At 44.5% G+C, this 19,015-nt stretch overlaps 1 protein-coding gene across 1 annotated transcript in view; it reads left to right on the top strand.

Moving 5' to 3' along the window:
• Positions 1-19,015, top strand: part of BMPR1A (bone morphogenetic protein receptor type 1A) — a 119,406-nt gene that overhangs the window by 79,334 nt on the left and 21,057 nt on the right. The window contains exon 3 of the mRNA XM_029060344.2: positions 14,601-14,832. Coding sequence (XP_028916177.1) covers positions 14,766-14,832 — 67 coding nt within the window. The 5' untranslated portion in view covers positions 14,601-14,765. The remainder of the gene's footprint in view (positions 1-14,600; positions 14,833-19,015) is intronic.

Below are 19,015 nucleotides of genomic sequence, written 5' to 3'. Positions count from 1 at the left end.
CAATGGAAAACAGTGTGGCCTGGTGGAAAGAGCAGAGATCTGGGAGTCAAGAGACCGGGGTTCTAGTCCCAGCTCTGTCATTGGCCTGCTAATGACTTTGGGCAAGACACTTTACTTCTCTGTGCCTCAGTTTCCTCATCTATAAAATGAGGATTCAATTCCTGTTCTACTTAGGCTGTGAGCCCCATGTGGATCAGGGACTGCCTGACCTGATTGTCTTATGTCTACCTCAGTACTTAGTAGAATGCTTAATTCTACTAAGAATTCTACTAATTCTACTAGAAGGCAAGCACATGGTAAACATGGTAAACATTTAACAAATACCATTATTATCATTATTACTATTAATATTTCATGGAAAATGATGGTTGCATATACAGATTAATTCATTCAATCTTATTTATTGAGCACTTACTATGTGCAGAGCACTGTAGTAAGCGCTTGGAAAGTACAGTTTGGCAACAAATAGAGACAATCCCTACCCAACAATGGGCTCACAGTCTAGAAGCGGGGAGACAGACAAGAAAATAAAGCCAAACAAGTAGACAAAATTAATTCCCAAACCTCTAAATATATATATCAGCTATGTGACTTTGAGCAAGTCACTTAAATTATCTGGGCCTCAGTTACCTCATCTATAAAATGGGGGTTAAGACTGTGAGCCCCATGTGGGACATCCTGATTACTCTGTATCTACCCCAGCTCTTAGAACAGTGCTTGGAACATAGTAAGTGCTTAACAATACCACAGTTGTTATTATTATTTCCCAACATTTAATGTAATTAGGAATCAGTGGAAGATTTTCTTAATTCTATATCTGCATAATAAAATGGTAAAATCCTCCATTTTAGTTACACGTCATAGGAGAAATAGTCTCATGCCTATCTGATTTATTTAGCATGGACTCAGATTTGAGTCCTTCTAGCCTGGTCATGATTTGTTATCAGTTTTTAATTTTGAAATTCATTTTGTCTTATGTAATAGGTGTTATATTTCTCAGAGGGCAAATCTTTGTCTAGAGCCTTCCTCTTCCTTTTCATGTATTATCATTAATGTTGTTGTTAATCTACCTCAGAAGTGCAGTGAATTGGGACAGGTCTTCTATTTTTCCAGAACCTTCCCCACATTTATTCACAATATTTTTGAGGAGTGAAAGGTAGGTATTATTATTGCCATTTGTACAGAGGTCACACAGATACCAAGAAGTATCTTAGACCCCTTGAGATTACCCACACTAAGTCGGTGACACACCTCCGACTAAAACTTGGGTCTCCTGATGCCCTTGGGAGGCAGCATGGGCAGAGGAAAGAGCAGGGGATTGGACACTTGGACCTGGGTTCCAGTGGCAGTTCTGTGAGTGGCCTTGATTGACCACACAAGCACAATACGATGCAACAATCAGTCAGCGGTGTTCATTAAATGCCTACTGAGTGCAGAGTGCTGTTCTTGGGAAAGTACAGCACAACAGACTTGGAAGGCCCGATCCATGCCCGTAGATAGAAGAGTAAAAAGCACATATAGATGTGTGCTCTGGGGCTGGCGTGAGTATCTAAGTACTTAAGGGGGATACACAGCCAAGTGCATCGTCCACACAGAAGGGAAAAGGGGTAGAGGATGGCGCAGTTCTTGCCACTGGGATGCAAAAAGGAAGGGAGAAGGAGAATGGGGAGAAGGGAAAGGGAGGAGTTGAGATGAGGGGAAAGAGAATGAGAAGGGAGGAGAGGGGATTTAGCAAGGCCAGCCAGGGGACCTATCTTTTTTATTGCTATTGTTTTTGTCTGTCTCCCTCATTAGACTGTAAGCCCGTCAGTGGGCAGGGATTGTCTCTACCTGTTGCCGAATTGTACATTCCAAGTGCTTAGTACAGTGCTCTGCACATAGTAAGCGCTCAATAAATACTATTGAATGAATGAACAGAGGGGGAGGACAAGAAAGGAGAGAGGGAGAACACAAACCTATTTGGGGTTTTCTTCTGAGAAGCAGCATGGCTTAGTGGAAAGAGCCTGGGCTTGGAAGTCACAGGTCGTGGGTTCTAATCCCAACTCTACCACTTAGCTGTGTGACTTTGGGCAAGTCACTTAATTTCTCTGCACCTCATTTATCTCATCTGTAAAATAGGGATTAAGACTGTCAGCCCCATGTGGGACAACCTGATTACCTTGTACCCTAGTGCTTAGAACAGTGCTTGGCATGTAGTAAGCGCTTATCAAATGCCATCATTATTATTTCAAGCGCTTAGTACAGTGCTCTGCACACAGTAAGCACTCAATAAATACAGTTGAATGAATGAGCGCTTAACTGTTTCTGGATTGACCTCCCGCCCAGCACCATGCCTACTCGTGGCCACTGTCAGTGCCAGCAGTGTCTGGCATGGGGGCCGCTCTTGCCCATGACGTGTATGGTGGATGAGGGGGTCTCCCTCCTTGCCCAGTGACTGGCCTGTTTTGGCACTACTGTTGCTTGCTGCTGGTGGCAGGGCAGCCGCCACGGTGGGTAGGCAGAAAGGGGGAAGATGAGAGCATTTCCAACTGACCCTGTTGTCCAGCGAGAAGTGGAGCCATCTTTCTGTCACCCCTTCGACAGTCTCTCCAGCTTCCCATACTGCTCTTTGCCATAGGGGTGAAGCTAGTAGCCTGGCCCTCAGAGTGCCTAGGTCATGTGTGGACATCTGTGCTAGAGAGCCATATTTATGGTTTCAAGAAAAGTCATAGGTTGTTCACCCATGCCTGTCTATTTGCATGCTTTACCCAGAAATCCTAAACCAGGCTATTTAATCAGACATTAGCATAGTCATAAAGTAGATGGGGAATGGTGCACAGGAAAACCATTCATTTTCCATTTATCATTTTATTCAAAGTTTGAGCACAATCAACTCTGGAGTACTCCGGAGGACGGGGCCTCTTGTGCAGGCCCACTGCTGGTCTGTCCTCCATTTCCACCTAGTAATATTAAAAATAATGGTACTTGTTAAGCACGTACTATATGCCCAGCATTGTTCTGAACACTGGGGTAGAAACAAGTTAATCATGTTGGACATAGTCCCTGTCCCACATGGGGCTCACACTGTTAATCCCCATTTTACAGATGAGGTGTAACTGATTTGCTCTCATTCATTCGATCATATTTATTGAGAACTACTATGTGCAGAGCACTGTAGTAAGTGCTTATTCATCCTCCTCTCAGCCCCACATCACTTATGTACACATCTGTAATTTATTTATATTAATGTCTGTCTCCTCTTCTAGACTTTAAGCTGATTGTGAGCAGGGAATGTGTCTGTCTGTTGTATTGTACTCTCCCAAACGCTTAGTAGAGCGCTCTGCACACAGGAAGCACTCAATAAATGCGATTGAATGAGTGAATGAATGCCCAGAGAAGTGAAGTGATTTGCCCATGGTAACAGGTCTGTGGTGGAGACGGGATTAGAACCCAGGTCCTTCTGACTCCCAGGCCCTTGCTTTATTCACTAAGCCATGCTGCTGCTTGGAAGCTCTTCAGCTATACAGGCTGCAGATCGGTGGAGTCTCTGGGCTGGCAGCCTTGGTGGAGTAGCTGCCCAGTAGCTTCAACTCCTGGGAATCTGGGATGCATCCAATATCCTTCCCCCAGGCCCAGGTTAAAATGTGGAAATTCCTGATCAGAAGAACGGAAAAAAGGCACAAACAAAGTGCATGGTCTTAAGGCAGGGAGATGATTCAGGAGGAAACCAAAGATGAAGCAAATGAGGCAAAATTTTACTCACTTAAGTCAACTTGCTTCATTTCATGGTCCAACCCCCTGCCTCTTGGGTTGGCCAAGCTTTGTCCAAGTCAAGAGCAGCTTTGTCCATGAAGGAGTACTATTTTTAACCACTCAATCTCCAATGGCTCCTTCCCCTCTTCCTTCAAACATGCCCACATCTCCCCCATCCTAAAAAAACCCGCTCTTGACCCCACTTCCCCCTCCAGTTATCGCCCTATCTCCCTACTACCCTTCCTTTCCAAAATCCTAGAACGAGTCGTCTACAATCGATGCTTAGAATTCCTTAACTCCCATTCTCTCCTAGACCCCCTCCAATCTGGCTTCCGTCCCCTCCACTCTTCCGAGACTGCTCTCTCTAAGGTCACCCATGACCTCCTTCTTGCCAAATCCAATGGCTCCTACTCCATTCTGATCCTCCTTGACCTCTCTGCTGCCTTTGACACTCGACCATCCCCTCTTCCTCCATACTTTATCTCACCTTGGCTTCACGGACTCCGTCCTCTCCTGGTTCTCCTCTCACCTCTCTGGCCGGTCATTCTCCGTCTCCTTCGCTGGAGCCTCCTCCCCCTCCCATCCTTTAACTGTTGGAGTTCCTCAAGGGTCAGTTCTCGGCCCTCTTCTGTTCTCCATCTACACTCACTCCCTCGGTGAACTCATCCGCTCTCACGGCTTCGACTACCATCTCTACGCAGATGACACGCAGATCTACATCTCCACCTCTGTCCTCTCCCCCTCCCTTCAGGCTCGCATCACCTCCCGCCTCCGGGATGTCTCCACCTGGATGTCGGCCCGCCACCTAAAACTCAACATGAGCGAGACTGAGCTCCTCATCTTCCCTCCCAAACCCGGTCCTCTCCCAGACTTCCCTATCACCATGGATGGCACGACCGTCCTTCCCATTTCTCGGGCCCGCAATCTCGGTGTCATCCTTGACTCGTCTCTCTCGTTCACCTCACACATCCTATCCGTTACCGAGACCTGCCGGTTTCACCTTTACAATATCGCCAAGATCTGCCCTTTCCTCTCTACCCAAACGGCTACCTTACTGCTACGGGCTCTCGTTATATCCCGGCCAGACTACTGTGTCAGCCTTCTCTCTGACCTCCCTTCCTCCTCTCTCGCCCCGCTCCAGTCTATTCTTCACTACGCTGCCCGGCTCATCTTCCTGCAGAAATGATCTGGGCATGTCACTTCCCTTCTTAACTCCAGTGGTTGCCTATCAACCTCCGCTCCAAACAAAAACTCCTCACTCTAGGCTTCAAGGCTCTCCATCACCTTGCCCCTTCCTACCTCTCCTCCCTTCTCTCTTTCTACCGCCCACCCCGCACGCTCTGCTCCTCTGCCGCCCACCTCGTCACCGTCCCTCGGTCTCGCCCATCCCACCGTCGACCCCTGGGCCACGTCCTCCCGCGGTCCTGGAACGCCCTCCCTCCTCACCTCCGCCAAACTGTTTCTCTTCCCCTCTTCAAAACCCTACTTAAAACTCACCTCCTCCAAGAGGCCTTCCCAGACTGAGCTCCCCTTCTCCCTCTACTCCCTCTACCACCCCCCCTTCACCTCTCCGCAGCTTAACCCTCTTTTCCCCCCATTTCCCTCTGCTCCTCCCCCTCTCCCTTCCCCTCCCCTCAGCACTGTACTCGTCCGCTCAACTGTATATATTTTCATTACCCTATTTATTTTGTTAATAAAATGTACATCGCCTTGATTCTATTTAGTTGCCATTGTTTTTACGAGATGTTCTTCCCCTTGACTCTATTTATTGCCATTGTTCTCGTCTGTCCATCTCCCCCGATTAGACCGTAAGCCCGTCAAACGGCAGGGACTGTCTCTATCTGTTGCCGACTTGTTCATTCCAAGCGCTTAGTACAGTGCTCTGCACACAGTAAGCGCTCAATAAATACTATTGAATGAATGAGTAAAGGTATCTGGCCCTATGGATTAAGTCATGGAAAACTTGGCTGCTGCTTTGGAATAGAAGCTCTTTTATGTTGAACCTATAAATCCTTATGTAGCCGGCATGGTTCCTTGAGTGCAGGTGGGGTTTTTCATTTCAAAGGTGTGTTGATTTTTCTTTTTCCAGCCACAGAGGGCTGGATGCAGTTCCATACTTGGTGCATTGTGATGGGCCACTTGATTTTGTGCATAATGCCTCACCCCTCTGTCCCCCAAGCTCTCTGCAGCTCAGTCCAAGATTCCTGGAGAGAAATGTGCTCTCATCCCCAGCTTTGGTACCCCTCCCACCGGTCGACATCCGGTCCACTGGGAGTGACATTATCATACTTTCTGGTTTTAGCCGGGACTTTTCCACTTGTGACTTGGGAATTTGCCTGGGACTTGGAAAGTTATAACCTTCTGAGTTATTCACACTCGGTAATAAAGAAGGGTTCACAGATCGCCTTTGGAAGAGTAAACAGTCCCGACTCCCGGCTGCCAGTGGGCTGACCAGTTTGTCCTTTATTTTTATACAGTGCTTGGCACATAGTAAGTGCTTAACAGATACCATGATTATTACTGGGAAAAGCTCATAAGGACCGAACAGCTTGTGTACAGGATGCTGGCTTTAGCTGGTTTTAAGCAGCCCTCCCCAACACAGATCCAAATTATTCGCTTTGCGGTTTCAGTGATCCGCTAATTCTATTCAGGCCTTTCATTTGCTATTCTGCCCTCCGTGATATTAAGTTTGCCTGGGGCAGGCCCAATCCGAATCCCAGGTGATCTCTGGCTTTGGGGTTGAGTTTAGGGCAAAGACCGAGAAAGACCTCATCTCACTGGAGGCTTTCGTATTATCTGAAGCCAGACTGTAGTTTTTCTGCAAGCACACAGAAAAGGTTTTTTTGCGAATTTGGTTTCCTCAGGTAGTGTAGGCAAGCATTATGTAATATCTGGCATCCTAGTAGGGTGGGTTATTTTCATTCGAGGTTGCTCACTCCTGTACAAAAACTTACTCTTCTTTCAGCCACCTAATAGATTTTTTTCTTTTTAGGCTGACACGAAAATGATAAAGATGGGAGAGGCTGGGATGGTTGGAGTGTCTAGGGAAGAAACGAGGGAACGGATGGGTTGCTTGCTAAAGGGGAAGACAGTATTCTTATGCTAATCCAGGCCCTGGATAAGGAGCAAAGCAGCCATGCAAACAATGGAACTGGAGCCAGAAAGTCTGCGCTACAGTCTAGCTCGCCTCGAAAAGCATGTCAGACTGGGGCGCCTACGGCTGCTTTAGGGGGAGGGGCCCACGGAAAGGGGAGTTGGACTCCCAAGTTATTTCATGGAACTGGCAGCTGGCCAGAAGAGAAGGAAAATCCCAAACTCTGCTAGTAGCGGGGAAGAATCAGCGGGGGAGGGCTGGGAGAGGAAGGAGTAGCCACCGTCTGTTTTCCACCAATTTCACCAAGTTGTTTTTCTGCTTGCTTGCTGCTGGGAAATTTATATTTTTTTTACTTCTTTTGATTCACTCTTTTGAAACGATCACTGGTGGTGTAGAATTGTAGCTAAACTTATCTTAATAAGGTTTCTCCGGAGCAAAGATTACACTCAAGGCAAAGGAAAGTCTTCTTGCCGGGAGGGAGTGAGCGCTTCTTAGGTTTAGCTACTAATGGATGCATTTTTGCATTGTCCTTTGGGAAATCTCAGCACCCTTTTCTTCTTCCTTTCTCTATACTTCTGGATTCTTGGAGGGGAGAAAAAACATTCATTTCGATCAGTCAGTTGTATTTATTGAGTGTTTACTCTGCAGAGCACTGCGCTAAGTGCTTGGGAGAGTACAGTAAAACATTTTTTTCATTCCTCAAGGGCGATGATATTTTAGAAAGGAAACGTTTTGTCATAAAAATATTCCGATCACTTAATCATTTTTATTTTCAAAAGTCAAACCCAGGAACAACGAAGGCCTCATATTTGAAAACTCAGGGGAAAAAAATAGGAGCCCAGATGATAATAGCGAAACAAACAGTTATTAACGCTGATCAGTTTTTCTTGGTGATGTAAACCGTGGAAAAACTGACTTCATGTTACTATGACACTATTTTACAGTTTTATTTTGTGAAGAGTGTGCACAAAAATAATTGCACCTTTATGAATTATTGTGGCATGTGAAATAGAAGCCAGGCTTGTGAATACGGATTTTCATCTGTTTTGGGTCATTCACAGCTGTCAGTCCACATGGGTGCTTTTAACAATTTAACTTTTACTGTTCCGATTTTACATTAGCCATATTTGAAGGTGAAGAATCTGGTAAAGTTCTAAGGCAAAATAGGGATCATGCAGACTCCTTCCTAACTGACTTCGGGTTCAATTCTATACAGTTAATATTCATTCAGGCGTTAAAGGTATCCTGGTCTGAAAGATCATATGAAAACATTAGTCACAAACCCAGACCTTAACCAGTGGGAGAAGGAATATGTTGGAAATGAGATGTTATAAGTGTGTTGACAATTATTTTGTTCACTTTTTCCCCCACTAAAGACCATTTTACTTAACTCTCTAGTCTATTGAACTGAAGCTACATACTCCAGTGTTGATCAATCATAAAGTTTAAAAGCAGGAATATTACAGCTCGTGCTGAGTAAAATCATATTGCAATAAATGGTTATTATTCAGTGCTCTGATGCTTAACTGCCAGCTGTCTGTAACTGGAATATTTAAATGCCCCAGGCTCCAAAACAAATGAAGCTAGGAGAGGAAAATGTCTGAATTTTCCTGACCCTACCCGGCTTAGATTGAAAAAAATATATTTAACAGGGCTGCCATTGGTGTCAGCTCAAGTAAAGTGTAGCGTCCAATAACCAGTTTACTTAAGGGTTTGCAACACTGAGATTTGATTTTAGGTCACATTAGTGCTTTTTATCATTTGGGCCGGCCCTTCCTTCCTTGTCATCTTTTATCTTTGTTTTTGAAACTTCTGATCCCAGAACAATTAGTAGTTATTGTTCTTTCCTATCTTAAAAAAACTATTGATTCCTTTAAGGACCGAAGGTTTTAGTAATGACATTTTTGTTGAGGAAACAGTATGATGAGATTTAGTGCAAGACATTTTAGGTGCTGTTTTTTCCTTTTGTGTGTGGGGGGAATGGAAAATGTCCTTGGAAATGTTGTCATTGATCCTTTTAGGAAATCATTTTAAGGATAAGCTGGATGAAGCTGTTAGTCCTCAAGCCTCTGGTAGAATAAGCGATCGCAGCTCTCTATGCAGGACTTTTATTTATAAACAAACCTGAAGGTTTGGAACCCCATGAGCAGTTCTGATCACTTCCTGCCCTGAAGCTAGCAACTGTGGCTGCAGGTAAACAAATGCAAAAGATGTATAGTAAATTCTCAGTCTATTAGATTTACCAGAGGCAGGGTAATTAGGTTATTGAATATTTCTCTCATGGACCGCAACTGTCAATCCTTTTTTCCTTATAAACCCCGAGTTCATTTTAGGTAACTCCTAAAGCCTGGTTGATGATGATGATGATGATGATGGTATCTGTTAGCGCTTAGTATGTGCCAAGCACTGTTGTAAGTGCTGGGGTAAATACAAGGTAATTTGGTTGTCCCCCGTGGGGCTCACAGTCTTAATCCCCATTTTACAGATGAGGTCACTGAGGCACAGAGAAGTTAAGTGACTTGCCCAAAGTCACATAACTGATAAGTGGCAGAGCTGGGATTCAAACCCATGACCTGTGACTTCCAAGCCCGGGCTCTTTCCACTAAGCCACGCTGCTTCTCCAGCTCGTGGTTGCCACAGGAGCTGTTTTCCTACTCTGAGGACATAGAGCGGTGTCATTATTGAGTAAGTACTTAGTCTGTGTAGCCAGTCTACTAGAAGCTGAGGAATGAGGCATGGCCCCAGCCTTCAAGAAACTCAGAGACCACAGTACTGCAGTGAGGGAAATTTGCAGCATTAAGTGTGTCCTGCCCTGTGACCTCAGACAAGCCTGAGCTTCCTATCTCTTCCTCCGTTTCCTCATCTGCAAATGGGGAAATTAATGCCCACCTCTCCCCATCTCACTAGGATATTGTGAAGATAAAATGAGATAAGTAATATGAGTTTTGGAATGTACAATGTAGTGCACAAATTCAAGATAGAATTAGTATATCCCTACATTTACAACTCTGTACGGAAAGCTGGGAAGGTCGTGGTCAATGGTGTGTCCAGAATAAGCAATAAATTAATCAGAGAAGGTTTCTTTGAAGGAGTCAAGTTTTGAGAAGGTCTCAGTTTGGGACTATCCTTTATTCCTGTAAAATCCCCTTTCCTTTTAAATTTAGAGTTTAGAATGGGCACTTAGCATTCTCTGTGGTTTTCCGTCTTCTCTATGCTTAGACCATTGGGGCCTGGAGGAAAAGTTAAATGCTGGTGATTTGAGTTGTTTGAGGTTACGGTAAAATTTGACCTTTTTGTATGAAATCTTACACTTGAATTTTTCGGGCTCTGAGAGTTGCTTATGGCAGTCTTTCTGTAGGTGGGAAAAGAAGAGGTTTCCAGAGACACCTCCTTTTGCTCTGGAAACCGCACTCTTACCCAGCCTTAATGACCCAGTAGGGATTTAATGAATACCATACTTCTACAGCCGTTTCTACTACAATGCATGTGTTCAACACCCAGTTTTGATAGAACACTATTCCACAATATATGCCTCTCTGGATGGGATATAAACCAAATTGCTTGTGTCTACTTGAGGATCAGGAAGATATAATTATCGATGAGCATGTTTCTTTGGTCAAGGCAGAAATGCTAGAACCCACTTTCTCCACACAACAAGGGCCTTCCAGGCACAGCTACTATGGACTTGTTTGCTGAGAGCAAAGAGGATTGAAGGTCACAGGCCATTCCTTCTGAGGGATCCAGCCTCCGTTTTCTTTCATGTTTTTAATGTATTGCCCTGTCCCCATTATACTCCCATTTATTTCTCTGCTGCTTTTTCTGCAGTTTGCGGTGGACTTTCCATTGGCAGCCCTTGCCTACTCAGCAAAGAGAGGAAGGTGGGGATGGAGAGGGGAAAAGCTTTTTTTCCTTTAATTCCCATGGCCCCTTGAGATTGGCAGAGATTTTCTCCTTCTTTAGAGAAGGCAGAGTTGTGGAGTATTCTGTTGTGCTGCAGACCTTATTTACTCAATATTTGTCTGTCTCTCCTTTAGGATTTAATTTTCCTGGCAAATCATTTTACTAAATAGAATAGAGAAAGGAAATAGTTTCTTCATTTCTGGGTCGTCCCCATAGAGCTCTTTTCCATAAAAATTGTCTCTAAATAGAAGAATGGAAAGGACAGTTACCAACATGTTAGTATTTCTTTAATTTATTAAAAGTGTAGAAAGGAAAATTAATGGTGTTGGGTGTTCAGTGTTGTGGAGCATTTAAATGCCTGTTCCATGTGAAGTCCTTTTTTTTTTTTGGCTTTGCTCCGTCATATTTCTAAAACTATCTTGGTAGTGGTCCCATGATCTGAACCCATGCTCCCTCTCATTTTGCCCCTTCTTGAAGAGTTTTGAAGGATGTGTAGTTCTGTATCACTGTGTAAGGCATCTGATTCTGTTTCAGTATGTGGCCCTTGGATCCCCAAGGGAAATAATAATAATGATATTTGTTAAGTGCTTACTATGTGCCAGGCACTGAATTAATCAGTTTGGACAAAGTCCATGTCCCACAGGGGGCTCACAGTCTTAACCCTCATTTTACATATGAGAGAACTGAGGCACAGATAAGTTAAGTGACTTGCCCAAGGTCACCCAGCAGACAAGAGGAAGAGCCGGAATCAGAACCCAGGTCGTGCTGACCCCCCGGCTTGTGCTCTATCCACTAAGCCATGCTGCTTCTCCTGCATTCTGCTAGCCATTCAGCTGAGTAGAAAACAACTAAAACAGTGCCAGGGGGAAGGATCAGAAGGAGGCAACTGGGTAATCAGCAGGTCTAGAACTCAAGGGTCTGAGAAGGGAAGTCTCATCATCTGGGTCGGCACTTCTGGAAGCCTAGCTCCACTTTCGTCTCCTCTCTAGATTATAGAGAAGCAGCACTGCCTGGTGGATAGAATGGGCCTGGGAGTCAGAAGGACTAGGGCTCTAATTTTGGCTCCACCACTTGTCTGCTGTATGACCTTGGGCAAGTCATTTCATTTCTCTGTGTCTCAGTTTCCTCATCTGTAAAATGGAGATTTAGAGTGATCAACCTGATCAATTGGTATCTACTCCAGCTCCTAGGACAGTGTTCAGCATTAAAAGAAAATGCTAAAACAGAGTACATGTGCTTGGGAAAACAGCACCCACACTTCCTTAGACTCCCCCCTCAAGCTTCTCCACTCCCAATGGATGTGTAGCCCTTGATTTCCATCTACTACTTCCAAGTGGAAGTTTTGACCAGAGTGTCCACGGCACAACCGTGGCCTTATCACCAGGGCTTCCAGCCTTCATTTGCTGTTTGATGCCAAGCCCACTGGCTCTGGATCAAATAATAACAGCGCACCTTTGTGCACAGTACAGAGCTTGTCTACCCCAAAAAGTGCATTGTTGTTTTCCAATCCCAAGAGAGTCCTCTCGGTCTACTTGCGTTTCCTACTAAGAATTCTGGGCCTGCCTTGTCTCTGATCCTGCCAGGCCCATAAAGGGACTTATTGTAAGAAGGGTCACAGTATGGTCTCATTGTGCAGTGGTCAACCATAGAGACATCTTTAGGAGGGACATGAAAAGGGACATGAGAGCCCTTATTTCCCAGGGAAATGAGCTCCCCCCCCCATCCTTTTTATTTCAATGGTATTTGTCAAGCGCTTTCTTTGTGCCTGGCGCTAAGCACTGGGGTAGATACAAGGTAATCAGGTTGGACACAGTCCATGTCCCACATGGGGCTAACCATCTTAGTCCCCAATTTACAGATGAGGCACCTGAGGCCCAGAGAAGTGAAGTGATTTGCCCAAGGTCATACAGCAGACAAGTGGTGGAGCTGGAATTAGGTCCCAAGTCCTTCTGGCTCCCAGCCCCTTGCTCTATCCATTAGGCCATGCTGCTAGGACAGAGACCCACAGCTTTCGGCCCACAAACCCCAGATGTTTGCATGGGCCCAAATGCTCCAGATCTTGCTTTCTTTTCTACCATCTTACATAATTCAGCATGGATGAGGAAACTTGTTTAGGGCTTTTTAGCAGCATTTCAACAATCCCGCTTTGTAAATGAAAGCCAAACTCTCTCTTCGAAGCTGAATTATTTTTCAGAACAATGAATTTCAGACTCAATAGCCATTGGAGCCCGACTCTTTTCTTTTTTTTCTTTTTTTAGTGGCAAAGTCATTGTTGCTTCATTAGTAAGAAGTCACAGATGTGTGAAGAGGGTATTAACCCCTCTCCTTCTCCTCCCACCCCCAACAAACACATGCACAAATTGGAAATGACAGATCCCTCCTTGTTCAGCGCTAATTTGCCTCCACGTTAAATGCCTTTGTAGCATTAATTGAAGGGAAAGGGGCTTGGGCTCAACCACCAGCCCGAACAAGCCAGTGGTCATTATGGCTTAGCCTTGAACAAATCAAAGTTTTTGTGTTCAAGAATAGCGCCAGACTGGAAGAGGTCATTGAGGTCACACCGCCTGAGACAAGAGGCCAAAGAAAGGCAAAATCAAGCTTCCATTCATCTTGACACAAAGTAGCCTTTGTTCCTATTAAGCGCTGAGGTGTGTGAGTCCAGGAATAATTGTGCTTCCTTTATTAATAAACATAAGTGCGTAATTGGGGAGAAAGTTACTGCAGTTGTCATACTTGAATGTAGCAACAGTGTGAACATTGGTCCTGGGAATCATGCGGGCTCTTCCAAGCGTAACCTGCCAGCGGGGATGGCCCGGAATTTGAGGATCCTGCACTTACTCTTTGGGCCCTAGGGGAGGCAAGGTGGCAAAGTCCTGCTTCAGCACTTAAATCCACTTCCAGAGGGTACAGACCGAAGCTCAGAAAGGTGGTTAGGCCCAGGTAGAATTGGACTCACTATTTTTTACCTCAGTGGTTGACGTCATTTTGTTTTGCCCTGGTGATGAAAAGAATCACACTTTTGCCCTGGGTCATGACAGCCTCTAACGGGGAGCTCAGAGCACTTCGAAGAAATAATGTTCTTCAAAAGGAGGCGTGATTTCTCCAGGTAAGGATTTTCACAGAGCCCGAGAAATGGATTTTTGTTGGATCAACCTTGGATTTGAGGAAGTATTTGTGGCACATCCTGGCTGACTCAAAAGGGCCTGTTTAAATTTCTGGAGTTTTATGGCTTGCAGAGTTTGGGGTAATACGAAAAGATAGCCAGTTTTTGAGTTTCTGTTCAGTGTGGCATCTGGCAGGATGGGTGATTTTTTAGCATCCAGAAGCCAGGGTTGCAGAAGCACAAATGGATCCTTAAGTCCCAGTTGAAATGAAGTAGAGACAGGAATGACTTAAGTAATGGTGGGTTGCTAAAGTGAGTTGTGAAGGTTAGCTTTGATGCTTTAGAGCTTTAGGTGACTTTAAAAAAAAAACTCAACACAATATTGACCTCCTTGGAGATATTTCATAATGAAATCTGATTATCACATCCTTTTGTTTTAGAGTGGTTACTTTTAATAATGAGTTTTACCCCTTTTATCTTTGCATTAATTCAGTTATATCTAGCTCATCAAAAAGCTCTCCATGACTTACTTCTCTTTTTTTTTCTTCCAGTAAAATTTTTGGAGTTCCAGCATTTTCTTACTACCTTAATTACTTATTGCTTTCTAAACTATAAAGTTCTCCTGTAGACCATCAACTCCACGTGGGCAGGGAACATATCTACTAACTGCGTTCTATTATACTCTATTGAGCATTTAGTACAGTGCTCTGCACACAGTAAGCATCCAATAAAGACAGTTCAGTTGATTAATTCATCTTTTTCTTCTTCTAGGAGTCGGGAAACTGCAGTTGGAGTAGCAGCAATTATTGAATCCTCACTACTGCTGGCCACAAAATCCCCACCTGGGCTTCACGGAACCAACCCAGCTTAAAATTTGTCAAGCAGTAGGGCCAGCCACTGACAGCGACAGTGCACAGGAAGGATTAAGATTGAACAATGACTCGGTTGAAAATTTACATCAGATTATTGGGTGCCTATCTGCTCATCGTCCTTCATGTTCGAGGTAAAACCACATTTCTCTAACCAATATGCCTCTCTCTACCAGCAATACGTAATTGCTCATGTAACTCATGTACATGCAGTATAATCTGTTTTGCTCCAGATCTCTTTGCTATGAATTTTCCCCAGGGTGATTTTTCTGTAGGGGCAACCTCTTGTGGGGTTCAGGGTTTCTGTGGTGGGGATGGTGAAAGTGTACAATAGGGTCACAATTCTTTTGAGCCTCAGTCTGAGTAGAGATTTTTATTTCTTATACTTTTGACTCTGGAAAATAGAGGGCCCCCTTAAAGGCCTGTACTTTAAAAAGTCTGTCTTGGTTTTAGCAACAGTACAAGCAACACAGGGCCAATCTGTAGTCCTCTTCCCTCCCCACGGTGCCTGCCTTCCATCCCAGAGGGCTTGTGGCCCTTCCCTGGGCCTGCACAAGTAGGTAAAAAGAGACACGCCCATGCATTTCCTCCAGCAAGAATGACAGGCAAATAGGAGGAACAACGCCCCACCTTTGCCACCTCTCCTCCTCCCTCGGCTTTCAGGAAATTCGTTCCAGTGGAATCTGCAACCAGACAGTCCAGAGTCACGCAAAGCAGAGACTGGTCTCATACCCAAGCACACAGGCCGAGAAACCAGGCGAGAGCCCACTGGGCGGGCTTCTCCATTCAAGGTTATTCTTCTGTTCTTCTATTAGTATAGTGTCCGGTGCATAGTAAGCACCTAACGGGGTCCGTTTAAAAAAAAAATACAGCGCTCAGATTTTAAGGCCCCCTTAAATCCCATTTTTCTGGGGCATCTGAGTAAATTGGTGGCTGGAGAGCCAACTTGGGACCTCGAAGATCAGTGGAGGCAGGAGTCACCCTCACCTCGACTCTGCCATTATCACCCAGGTGATCAGTCAGTGATTGACTGTGCTGCTTGGAGTGTAAGTCCTCATCTTGGGGACTCCCGGCGGCTCTTTCCCGTATGGCCCTGTGATCTCACAGCCCAGCTGGGAGTTGTAAGTTTTCAGTTCCAGGTCTCATTGTAGAAAAATGTGTGAATGTACAAAGCTCTCCTGCAACAGCTGGCTTGTACTGTACTATGCATATAGTTATATAATAATGCAGTATAAGTATGTGCATAATACAGTATAGTATAAGTTCTGTAAATATATATAATTTGTTAAGCTCTTACTACATGCCAGGCACTGTACTAAGCACCGGGGTAACAAGATCATCGGGGTGGACACAATACTTGTCCCACATGGGGCTCATGTCTTAATCCCCATTTTACAGATGAGGTAACAGAGGCACAGGGAAGTTAAATGACCTGCTTAAGGTCACACAGCAGATAAGTGGCTGAGCAGGATTTAGAACCCAGTTCCTCTGACTCCCGGGCCTCTGCTTTTTCCACTAGGTCACACTACTCTATTCAAGAGTTGTTAACCGGCCAAACTTTTGTTAGTTAAATGTAGTCTTAAAGGAATTGAGGCAGAAAGCAACCAAGTACTAAGTATTTTTTATTTGTCCATAGTTTAAGATTAACTATTGTACAGTACTAGCAAAAGCCTTGCTTTTGAAATGTAGACAAGATTTTGAAAGGAGTGTGCTTCTTCAAAAACAAGTGTCTAAAATAATTTCACAGGCTAAATTAAATTGCTCTCTCTTTGACTTCGAGATTTCATTTTTATACCACTAGTGTGGTGTGAGCGCTGTCAATTCAGACGATAGCCACCTCAACAGGAAGTTGTTGGGATCATCATTAGAGCAGGCAGACTTTCTCATGCACACAAACTGTTTCCTGGATGGTCTAATCGGGATAGCATTCCAGCCCAGAGAGGAACTTGAGATCATGTGTGTCCCTTTCCTCTTGCCTGCTTATTACTTAAGCAGGCAACAATTGTTTAAAGCTAAATCTTCTTTCACGACTTGGTGCGGTGTCCCTGGTGACAGTTCATTCTTGTAAGTCAACCAACCGGTCATTCTTTTATCTGAGTGGTTTTGAGGAATATGGACTGTTCTCTGGGACCAGCCACACCCTCCCATCATCCCTTCTCCTTCCCATTATTAATACTCATAATGGTATTTGTTAAGCACTTTCTCTGTGCCAGTCACTGTACTAAGTACTAGGGGATACAAGCAAATGGGTTTTGGACACAGTCACTGTCCCACGTGGGGCTCACAGTCTCAATCCCCATTTTGCAGATGAGGTAACTGAGGCACAGGGGTGTAAAGTGACTTGCCCAAGGTCACACAGGAGACAAGTGGCAGAGCCAGGATTAGAATCCATGGCCTCTGACTCACAGACCTGTGCTCCAACCACTGTAATAATAATGTTGGTATTTGTTAAGCGCTTACTATGTGCAGAGCACTGTTCTAAGCACTGGGGTAGATACAGGGTAATCAGGTTGTCCCACATGAGGCTCACAGTTAATCCCCACTTTACAGATGAGGTAACTGAGGTACAGAGAAGTGAAGTGACTTGCCCACAGTCACACAGCTGACAAGTGGCAGATCTGGGATTCGAACCCATGACCTCTGACTCCAAGCCTGGGCTCTTTCCAACTGAGCCACGCTGCTTCTCTATGCCATGCTCCCATTCCTCTCCAAACTCCTGAAGAGGTTGTGTGGGCTCACTCTCCCCTCTTCCTCTCCTCCAACTCCTTTGATGAACCTCTACAGTCTGTTGTCTGTTCTCTTCATTCCACTGGGACCACTCTCTCCAGCTCACCAGTGACCATTACTTGCCATGTTTATCGGACAGTATACTAATTCTCCCTGACGTTTTGGCTGTCTTTGACACTGCGAATCTCCCCCCTCTCCTGGAAACCTTAGCGGTTGGATTTGCAGCCTTTATTTCCGCCTTCCTCAGCCCCACAGCACCTATGTACATATCCATAATATATTTCTAATTAATGCCTGTCTCCCACTTTAAGCTGTAAGCTTGTTGTGGGCAGGGAATGTATCTACCAACTCTGTTATATTGTACAGTGCCCTGCACACAGTAAGTGCTCAATGAATATGTTTGATCAGTTCCCTTATCTGCAAAATGGGGATTCAGTATCTGTTCTCCCTCCTACTTTAGACTGCAATTCTCATTTGGGACTTGATTAGCTTGTGTCTACCCCAGTGCTTAGTACAGTACTTGGCACATAGTAAGCGCTTAACAAATACCACAGTTACTAAATTATTACGCATTCTGCATTCCAGGAGCCTTAAATTGCCTGATAGCTCAGTGGACCAAAGCAGTCTTGCAGTGCGTTGTCAAACACATAAGCAGATTATTTATCAAGCATGGCCTGAGGAAAAGCATCTATATGTATGAGTTAAGGGAAGTGTCCAGAACTAGGTTACATTTACCTAGGATGGCAGCATAGCCTAGTGAATAGAGAATGGGTTTGGGAGTCAGAAGGACCTGGGTTCTAATTCTGGCTCCACCATTTGTCTGCTCCGTGACCTTGGGCAAGACACTCAACTTATTTGGGCCACAGTTACCTCATCTGTAAAATGGGGATTAAGCCTGTGAGCCCCATGTGGGACATGGACTGTGTCTAACCTTAGTATCACGCATTACCCCAGCGCTTAGTATGGTGCCTGGCACATAGTAAGCAGTTAAATGCTATAAAAACTACAGGCAGCCTCTCTTTCCCAGCCAAGGCACTCTGTAAACAATCAGTTGAGTAACAAACCATTTGATTGTTTCCAGTGACTTCATTCTATGAAGTTGAGGCTTCAAAATGCCGATCGGTAGATAAAAATATTTTACATTCTGTGATTCGGGAAAATCCAGTAAGGACAAAAGGAAGAAGGAACCTGTGTACATCTTCTGAAAGAACTCTTGTGAGCTCTAAGCTATAAATGACATGTTTTTCTCTTGTTCGATATTTTTGAAAATGATCAAAAATTCAGAATTGTTGGAAAAATACCTCTGAGGTACTGGAGAACTAGCCAAGGATGTCCACTTTCTACAGTATAGAAAAGCTGTATGTTGTTATTTCTGTTTAACTCGCTATGGTTAATTCAAATTGTTTAAATCCCATGATTTATCTTATGATGTGGTTTAAGTGAGCATATTTTCCAGAATTCTCACTGTCAGATGAGAAACAGCTAGGATTTCAATTCCTACTTACATGCAAAATATTTATTTTCTCCCTCGCTTGAGGTAGAATCCAAATCAAAAGAAAATATTCTATGTAATCAAGATTTTATGCTTGT

Source organism: Ornithorhynchus anatinus, chromosome 3 (genome assembly GCF_004115215.2).
Source record: "Ornithorhynchus anatinus isolate Pmale09 chromosome 3, mOrnAna1.pri.v4, whole genome shotgun sequence".
In the NCBI taxonomy this organism is placed as follows: Eukaryota; Metazoa; Chordata; class Mammalia; order Monotremata; family Ornithorhynchidae; genus Ornithorhynchus; species Ornithorhynchus anatinus.
Note: the sequence above shows the minus strand (reverse complement) of the source record. Positions and strands in the feature narration are given on the sequence as shown.